Source organism: Dermacentor silvarum, chromosome 3, assembly GCF_013339745.2.
Source record: "Dermacentor silvarum isolate Dsil-2018 chromosome 3, BIME_Dsil_1.4, whole genome shotgun sequence".
NCBI lineage: Eukaryota > Metazoa > Arthropoda > Arachnida > Ixodida > Ixodidae > Dermacentor > Dermacentor silvarum.
The window spans coordinates 219,074,685-219,084,734 of NC_051156.1; the positions used below are offsets into that span (position 1 = coordinate 219,074,685).

A 10,050-nucleotide genomic window follows, 5' to 3' on the forward strand; every position below is an offset into this window, starting at 1 on the left:
AAATTAAAGAGTCGGAGGTGAACTCACTCAGGCACATGCACGTAAAAAGCATTTGCAGTATAGATCATTTATAACGTAACTGTTTATAGTGCAGAACTGGCTACAACGCGACCTTTTCCAACTGCTGTTTACCCTCCCATAGAACTCCATGTATACACATACCGCTTACAGTGCAGCCGCGTGAGACGAAATACTGGTTATAATGCGGCTTCCGCTGGAAAATCTCGCCGACAAGGGCGGTAGCGAGCACGCTTCTCAACGAGGTGCGCCCACCGACGGGAGAGGAGATCAACGTAGGCGATGCGGAGGAGGAGCATGAGACGTGGAGCATGAGTAATGGCGCAAGGGTAACTGGCCACGCAATCTCCCGCGCGATAGGCGCAAAGCAGGAAGGCAGCGCAGGTGGGAGGGAAGGAGGGGGGGGGGGGGCTTCTACTCTGCCAACAAATGCGTTCTTGTACTTTGCGCTTGTGCCGGCTGTCGGGTTGTCGCGCGCACCGTATCTTGAAAGCGATCTCCACACGGCTCTGACGTTTGTATGGGCTGTGCTTACGCCACTCAGTTTCCGTTGAAGCGATAGACCGCACGAACCTTCGCTCGCTGCCCTTCGCTCGCTGCGGTGGCCGCGCTTCCCCACGAAGCGCAAAAGCAAGAAAAGCGCCTCTCTTCGCGCATAGTCGCGGCCTCCGCGCTGTCCAGCGCCGCGTCCGCGCCTCTGCACCAAAAGAGAAAGGGAGAAAGCGCGTGACTGCGCGCTGTTCTCTTTCGTGGCCGTCGGATGGGGCGGCGTTTATTCGTATCAACCGAGGCGGGTCGAAAATCGATTCTTAACAACCGTTCTCTAGCACGTTGCAAAGTAATGGGGCTCGGCCGGGACCACAGAAAAATTCGTATCATCCAGAAATTCATATTAGCCGTGATCGTATCATCGTGATTCCACTGTATGTGGCACAGTATACTAATGTCCCATTTTATCGATATACTATTACTGATGCAGTATTAAACTTTTTTCTTGTATGTGAAACTACTAAGACAGCATAAACAAAAATTACACGTTAAATTTAGCAAAATTTGCATAATTAGTTTAAAGAACAATTAAGGGGTTCTAAAATTTTTGCAATGGCTGAACTTGTACTGATTACAGTGGGTAAATGTTAAGGCACCTTTTTTCGTTGTCTTTTTCTTTTTTTTACATTAGTAGTCAGAAACAAAGTTTTATGGTGAAGTTCATAGCCATTTGGCCCACAATTTTCAGTAGCTTCTCTTCTGGTAGCTAGATATAAACATGTTTTTTTTGTTACAGCCATTTAACTGGTCATAAAAATAAGAACTGACAGGCATCTGCTGCCATTGTATCCTAATTTAGCTCTCTCCATTTGTGCATAAGTCATGAATATGCATCAGCATGCTTAGGTATGTCTGCTTAGTTTCCTTCTCACCAATCTCGCCTTCAAGCTTTGCCTACAAAGAAAACCTTCGAAAATTCAGCCGGAGTCTTGAAAAGCCAAAGGCTGTTTTGTATGTGCCACTTGCATGAATGCAGTCTGTGGCAAGTGAGGATTCAAATACCCGAGTAATGTCTTCTGGTATACTTACCAGACTGGCAGACACATAATATTGCTGTTACTTCAGCCTTGTGTGTCTGTGCCTGGCTTTATATTGCAACTCCAAAGAACAGAGAAATCATGCAAGAGTTTGTTAGTTACTTTGTTGAACACAGCTGATATTGGTGGCGCTTCTTAGGAAAAGCTGACTCTGTGGTCTTTTCGACATTGATTGACGGTTGCCGAAACATGCAACACTTTGTACGCTAATCTACTGTCTTCCACAACGCCACAGTTATGGGAGCTGCAGTCTTTATGAGACTTGTGTTGCTGTTGTTTGCCTTAGTAGTTACTGTTTCTTACTTTGTCACTCTGCTTGCTAGCCGTGCCACATGAATGCGGCAGTGGCACATTGCATCACATTTCTAACACACCACATCTATGTAATTGGCAGCGATGTACTAGGAAGGCAAAGCGCATGAATACACCGGGCAAGGGTAGAACAAGGGTAATCGGCATGTGCAATGCATGTAAACACTCGTGCATCACATCGACGCGGAGAAAAGTGGTGACAGTCACTGGCATGTGCTCTCCTCTACTCACCAGCAAGATGGTACTCATCAGAAGCAGGTTCAAGCTTGTTTTGGATGCCATCACATCACAGGTGATGGCGCGCCATGTTGCATGCTATTACTTTAATGGGCCAAGAAATGTGATAATCGACTGCTGCAGTCCCGTAAACACAGATAGTAAGTACTGTGGCTTCTGTTAAATGTAGGGTGGTGCTGATTGTTGATAATGTCCCAAGGGATTCAGTGTATAGCCATTGGTATACTTGTTCCCATTGAAGATGCACAAACTGGGATCTTGGAAAGGCGCAGGAAGGATAAGCAACTTTTTGAAGGAAATTGTTGGGTCCCTGTTAGGAATAATGTGCCATATGTTCATGGCATTGTCTAGCTTCTGTGTTGGCTTATATTCACCAGGTTCCAAGTATGTCATGTGACCCTTTTAAAGTTTGATTTAGATTTTAGTGAATGAAAAATGACGATGAACAAGATTCAGAACTGCAAATGGCATACAGTTGTCTGTTCACGTAAGTTGGGACAGCCTGTATAAATATCCAAGTAGTGACTCTTTACTACTGTTCTTGTAGCTAACGTGCAACATAAAAGGTATTAAGGTATTCAGCAGAAAGTTTCTGGACTTGAATTACAGATGTGCTTGCCATGGGTGTTTGAAATGTTAACCCTGAACTAATGTAAAAAAAGCTTCTATATTATTTTTTTTTTCGACAGCCTAGTTTCTTCTAAGCCTCTTCTAAGTGCCAACCAAAGACGAGTGCTGTGACCAATGGCCCTATTACGGCAAGAGGGCGTCAGTGTTTACTATCATACATGAAGAAACAAATGAGTATTATCATCAGAGCCTGTAATGTGACTTGGTTCTTTATTAAAACAGCTCATTCATCTTGCAAAAGTCAAAGTGCCATGGTCCGACTACTTTCTGCAGCTCTGCTGCTGGCATACATGCAAGGCAACGGCAACCTGTGCCGGTCGCTCGTACGAGCAGGTTCCTGCTTGGGTGCTTGCAACCAGGCAGGTGTCAACATCTTCAACTACCAGGTGGCCACCAAGCAGCTTCTTGTGCGGCTTCTAGGCAAGTTCAGGCTATATTATCAATTCATGGGAGTGACAGCTGCAGCTGTTATTCCTTTTTTATATATCTTTGGTTGGCAGCGCGACGCTCTACATGGGAAGTAAGAGAAGTGACAGGAAAGAGCACTGACTTAGTTTTTATTGCACACATACCACGCTATGGTACAACAGAAAGTGTAGCTAGGCGACACATGTTCGGAGCTTTGCTTCCAGCAAACATACTGATCATCATGTGTCTAAATACTGCACTTCATCACACAGTGACAATTAAAGGGCGCTTACACAGCGCTCTCCAGAATTGCATGTGCTTCAATAATCTAGTTTGTTTGCTGTTGTGGTAACTGATAATTTGTGTGACTTCAAGTAAAGGTCTGCAATGATGGTTTCTGCAATGGATTCTAAGATGACCAGAAACGGAGTTAAAAACATGATTATTGAGCTCCATTAATTGACCACTCAGACAGCGTGCCATCTGACCAACGTATTTGCGGTTGCAGGAAAGAGGAACGTTGTAAACACCTACTGCACATGCGACAAAGTGGTTCCTATGCTTAGTTCTGCAGCTGCTTTTTCTTTTCTATCGCAGTTAACTATAGCAGGTGCCGAAAACACGACGCCAGCACGCCAACCAACTTTCTTGAGATTATGGGACAATGTGTGGATGTAAGGGATGACAATGACTCTCTTTCTGGGTATGGTAGATTCAGGGCTGCTAGTTTTATCTTGCTTTTGCAAGCTTCCCGCTACTGACATCAGCAGACTGCCTAGGTACCCCAATTGCTGAAGCCTCTGGGCCTGTTTTCCGAAGCTATTTTCCTATTAAATGGTGGCATGACCTTGAAAGAGCATTTTTGAAGCTAGGATAACGATTCCTCCTTTGATGAGCTTAATTGGGCCGAGTTAGGTGTTGAGAGAGGTTTGTTAGCACTGGGTTCATAAGTCCAGCGCAGATGTATCTCTTACTTCCCACGTAGATCATCGCGCTGGTAACCAAAGATGCAAAATTACCAACATGCCCGTTAAGCCACCCTTGCAAAATGCATTTTTTATAGTATATGTGTGCAACTTTCTTTGTCTAGCTTGATGCCAAACCCTGAGTGAAGCAGTGCTATGGAAACTCCCTTGCTGCACTTAATGAAGTAGCCCTGCTGTATTCTGAGGAGCACAGAAGAATAGTATTGTAATTGTAACGGAGTATTGTAACAATGCCGTTGCTGTCATGGGCAGCTGAATGTGGCCACTAAATGTCACACACATAGGTACACAGGGAAAACACAGGGAAGGTGGGAGATGGAAATTCAAGACCGATGTGCAAAACAATAACAAGGTGAAAGCAGGAGCCAATGTTTTGACAAGTGGTCTTGTCTTTTTCAAAGCGACATATGCTCTTCTATGTGCCGAGGAGAGCATTGAAAAGACTCGCCTTGAACATGTCTGTACTTACTGTACTTACTTGCACCAAGTGGTGAAATCTACTGTGGTTGTCATTATGGCCAAACTGTAGCTTTTGGATGTAGAAGCTTATTGATCTGTCTGGTCACATAATGCTGTCTTTGTTACATATGTTTAAGCAGACAAGGGAATTCTATTCTCAACTGATTGGCAAAAGCACTTCAGTCATATTGGTTGCACCACATAGTGGCAGTCACATATTTGTGGTTTGTTCAGTAAAAGTGCACTTTTGTCAAGTGTCATAATAAAATGGAGTATTCTACTGGCTTTATTAGACAGTAGAATACAATTCGTTGTTTACAGTAATAATTAGCAATTCCCTCTTGCTGCATCGTCACCTCCGAATGACAATACGTATGTGTTTCACAGGCCTGCTTCGTGACACCAGTGTTTCTTCTGATAAGAAAGACACATTTCTTTGCAACCTGTTTCACTATGCAACAGCTTGTTTTTCAATTGCACGACACCTGAGCAGTTGCTTTTGCATGTTCCCATAGATTTCCTGCCAAAGGAGCCTCCCTGGTCCGATGGGGACGTGTGCCTGGAGTGTGGCAACAAGTTTGGCATTAAAACAAGGAAGCACCACTGGTGAGTACCTTGACCTGAGGTTTTCATGCGCCATCTCCCAATTGCATTGGATGCTACAAGGTATGCTTTGAGCACTTAAGGCTTCATTCCTGAAAGCGGTGCTCATACTCCATAGTTATCGTTATACCTCATTACTATAATGGGGCACATTGCTTTATTTTATTCCATTTTTTTAATTGGGCATTCAGGCTTTCGTTTAAAAAAAATTTTAGACAGTGTTTTGTACCTGCTGAAAACTCTCTGCAGCCATGCAGCCAAAACTAGAGTTGAGGCAGGACATCTAAGAGCAGTGCTTGGTATTTGCGATAACCCGCCGTGTTCGCTGTAGCACTGCCAAGCATGAGGTCATGGCTTCAATCCTCATCCATGGCGGCCTTACTTTGATGGGGGCAAAATGCAAGAACGTTCATGTACCATGCATTGGGTGCACGTTAAAGAACTCCAGGTGGTGAAAAGAAATCCGTAGTACTCCACTAGGCATGCTTCATAATCCCTTCAGGTGCCGTTTAATCCTGTCCATTGAAACTTTAGTTTTTACCTCACTTGCATGTTCAGAATCTTGAAAAGCGTACAGCTGCAGAAGGGATTAAAAATTTTCAATCCTTCAGCGAGTTTTGTCAAGTTTACAGAAATTGGACTCCATATGACAGCTCTCTACAGGAACATCAGATATGAGAATGTTAACTATTTCATGTTTACTCTTAGAAAGCACACATCTAGCCATGTGACAAATTTTCTTATGTAAAACATTTTGAAAAACAGTAAAAGGAGTGAACCCACTACGTGTCTACATACTGACATCATGAAAACATCCAGTTTATTTTACTAACATAATATACAGATATTACGAAAACTGGCAACACAGGTCTGTTTAGAAGTGTTTCACGATGTGATAATTTATCAGAATTTGATGCACTATCTTGGCGTCCACAATTATGCACAGTGCCTGATGGGTCTAAATCAAATCATGGTTTTGGCATGTAAAACCTCGGAGTTTAATTACTTGTATAGGGTCAGACTCTCCATAGTGATGGCATTCTGCTGCGTTGCGGAATGCCACAGGCTTGATTCCTAGACATGGCAGATGACAGATGGTATTCGCGACTCCAGCAATTCATGCGACACCTAGCGGCGAGCGCCGGAAACCTCGTACGGAGGTCGGAGCGTCGGAGCAGACGCTCCGTCCGTAGCCTTCGCACTGCGATCGGGTGCGCGTCAACCATCAACGAAACTCCACACGGCCGTGGAATTATGCTGCGCTTTGCAGTTTTGCGGCGTCGAAGAGCCACATGGATTGCGAATCTTATCATAAGCTGCGACAATGGCAATTGTTATGTTCGCAACGTCTTGCTCGAGAAAGTTTTTTTCTTTTTTTTTTTTCAGCCGAGTTTCGGTTTGTTGTTTGTGTGAAGAGAACGCGATACTGTTGCTTGTACTATGTTTGCAGTAAAGCGCTATAGCGAACTTCAGGAAGTTTGCGTTGAGGTTGTTACTGCCATCGTGATAACATTCAGCGTATTGCTGCAACATGCAGTTTCATGTGATAGCCGGCGTGGTAATGCAGTTTATGATGCAAATGTCGCCGCGGTACTCAAGCTTTCCTTCATTAAAGCTGTTATATCGGATACATGCGGCGCACAACGTGGAACTACCGAGTATGGTACATCAGCGAAAATCGTTACATCGGAGTTTCAGATACTCCCGGGTAACGTCGGTAAATCGTTCTATGTAAACACATGTACGCGCCAGCGCGTAGAATAACTATGGGATGACATAGCGGTACGCCTTCCTTGCGACCTGGACACGCTACCCGTGTAACTAGTGCAAATTAGTCTGCGCTCATTTTAAAATGCGTAATTATCAAAGCAATTGTATCACTTATCAGTGTCTGAAGGAAATTGGTAGTTCAGAGGCGAACACAGTTTTGGCCACTTAAAGTGCAGGCTACGTAAATTATAGAATAACATGAAAAATTAATTAGATTCCTAATGCAGTAGCTTAGTTAACATTAATTTACACAGATGCATTTGTTTTATTTCATTAGTACACAGCAGCCATAAGCGACGTGTTCGTAGACAGCGGGGAGTAATCAATCATGGTCAGGCCTCGCAGCACAAGCCATACATGTACATGGTGTGCAAATGTGTTTTTATTGTAGTAAGCAGATCTTTCAGTTTCTTATTTATCGTTTTGTTCTCTACAAGAGAAAAAATGGTTCGCCACAGATTCGTAGTGCATGCTGGCGATAAAGTGCAAAGCTTGATTTTAGGTTCGCTTGCTCTCTGGACTGAAGAGAGCATGCAGAGTTTGTGCCTTCGCCGAACGAAAATGTGACAACAACAATGAGAAAGTGCGCTCCGGCTGCGCATTTATCCGCATTTACAGCGGCAACAGCTGATCGAGCAAGTCGGTGCGCTGCTGCGGGCCATGTTAAACGTACCAAACTGAGCAGGTTGTAATATTTCGGCAATCCTGGCGAGGCCAGCGTGACGTATTCAACTTCGCTGGCCGCTGTCTCGCACGCTCGAAACACCGGACTATCTATCCACGCCTTAACAGTGACTCAAAGCAGCAGAAACGTGCTTGTACTTTTCCGGCCATCCAACAGTGCACGAGCACTTCGGTTCCACGACCAATGGGTTCAAGAATCAGAATCTCGTGCGGGTCCGCTGTCACGCCAGATGTTTGCACACATCGTGCGACCACTTCATCCTCATTACCCACTGTGCCTCTCTCAGATCGGCTAAAATGATTTGGCCGGCGTAAGCTACTCGCTTTCCTTCCACAAAACAGCGCAAACCGGCATCACACTGCACGAAAATCATCAAACTACAGTGTACTGTACATCCAACACAGCGGTTGTGGCGACGGGGGGACCTCCGTATAGCCGCCATGTTGCACAGTGTAGCCAGACGCGGCCAGTTTTCGCAGCGCCCCCTGCAGTTCATTTGAGTTGCGAATAAGTTAATCTGGTGCCTCTCGTAGCCAGTGAGTTGCTTTGCAATGTTAAGAACAATAATTTAAATTTTCAAATTTTAATAGGGACATAAACGCCATTATTCCTTGCAAAATGTTTCAAGACCTTTTCAAATGAACGCTAAGCTGGATTTACAGGTCTGGAGTACCTAAACATCTGTATTACTGCGAGTAGTCATGGCAAGCTGAAAATGCTAGGACTAGAGATGGGCTTGAACTTCCCGTTCTTGCTCCTTCTGACGTCATGAGCTTTGGGCAGTGTTTGCTCAATACTAGTTCCAAGATTAACTGTAAACATGATCACATTGTATCCCGACTTTCAACCTAGTGAATTTTAATGTTTTTTTCTTAACATAATCAGCCCAAGTATGTCTGAATACATTGAAATCAGTAATGTATGTACAGGTGACAATTTTGTAGGATCTGAGAGTATTTGCCAATTTGCATTCTAGGGTCCTCTGACAAAAGCAAGCACCTGGTGGTGTCAAGACATCCTTTCATGCTCGTGTGCCTGCCAATACACAATACCTTCATCATCACAATACCTTGCTTCATCAAAGAGCACAGGAATGCAGTTTGGCACACACTTGCAAATCCCGCAAAATATTGTCCCCACCTCTGATAACATGCCAGCACTTCAGGTGCATAATTTGAAAAATAACTTCGCTTTTCATTTGCTCTGCTCATAACCAACCTTAGCTGCCAAATAAATGCAAATGCTTCACCAGTATAAACTTGATGTTGCTCTTTAGTGTCACCAGACAATCCCTTTGACAACTTGATTCACCCACCAACCTGTTTGATTGTAGTGCACTGTTGTTTGCACAACAAAACAGCTGTTAAATGATTAAAAATGCATAGCATATACAGCGGAGTAACCAGCCTCAGTACTTCTACTCTTGTCCACTCGTATATTATGCACTGTTGTATCTTTTCACTGAGCTGAACACTTTTTCTGTTCCAGTCGTCACTGTGGGCGAATTCTGTGTGCCAAGTGTTCGGAGAAAGACATTCCAATTCTTAAGTTCAACCTCAACAAACCGGTGCGTGTATGCGGGGTGTGCTTCGACGTGCTGACATTGGGTGCATCAGCCACCTGACAGCCGGCGAGGGAGACTGTTCGTCAGGCTGTCACAACATTCAAGCCTAGACGGTGGTTCCGTTAGAGAAAAAAAGTCCCGTCGTTGCTCAGTTTAACAGAAGTCACATTCTATTTTTTTGTCCTGGAATAGAGGGCATGTTAAATACTATGCTAAACCATTTGTACAAAGATGTATGCATATAATATGCCCGTTTCTTCTCCGAGGGGCCCCTGGAACTCCCAGTTTTCTGTAACCCATTATTTATACAACTATGCTTTGGCCCCTTCTAGATCGCTCTATAGGAGGGGAAGATGATCACATGGGTCTCCCAATTGTACATGGGACAAAAGAAATAAAAGCGTGTTTTTGTATCTAGGAAGGTTGCATGTTTCGCTGTCGACTCTTGCTAAAATGAACACCCATTTACTCAGTGAGAGTCAGGTGATGCTTCTGTTGATTGGAAACGGCCTCCAATTCTAAGCAGACAAGCTGTTCGAAGAATAAGTCCACTCATCATAAAACCACATCCGACACAAAAAATACCTTAGTTGTATTCATTACATGCCAATATTGGCAAGAAAGATTTAAGGTTCACTCCATCATATCCAATAATTCGTAACGTTGAGGTTCAATATGTAGAAACATCGTGAGCATAAAAATGTCACTTTATTTACACAACTCTGCATTATGATCAAACATGCACACATGCAACATATGTCCTTTCAACTTGCATTGTATGTACATGCAGGA

At 44.0% G+C, this 10,050-nt stretch overlaps 1 protein-coding gene across 1 annotated transcript in view; it reads left to right on the forward strand.

Moving 5' to 3' along the window:
- The window catches only part of LOC119446684 (rabankyrin-5), a 43,492-nt gene extending 33,813 nt beyond the window's left edge, over positions 1-9,679 (forward strand). The window contains exons 21-23 of the mRNA XM_037711185.2: positions 3,057-3,203; positions 5,152-5,242; positions 9,183-9,679. Coding sequence (XP_037567113.1) covers positions 3,057-3,203; positions 5,152-5,242; positions 9,183-9,318 — 374 coding nt within the window. The 3' untranslated portion in view covers positions 9,319-9,679. The remainder of the gene's footprint in view (positions 1-3,056; positions 3,204-5,151; positions 5,243-9,182) is intronic.
- The last annotated feature ends 371 nt before the right edge of the window (positions 9,680-10,050 follow it).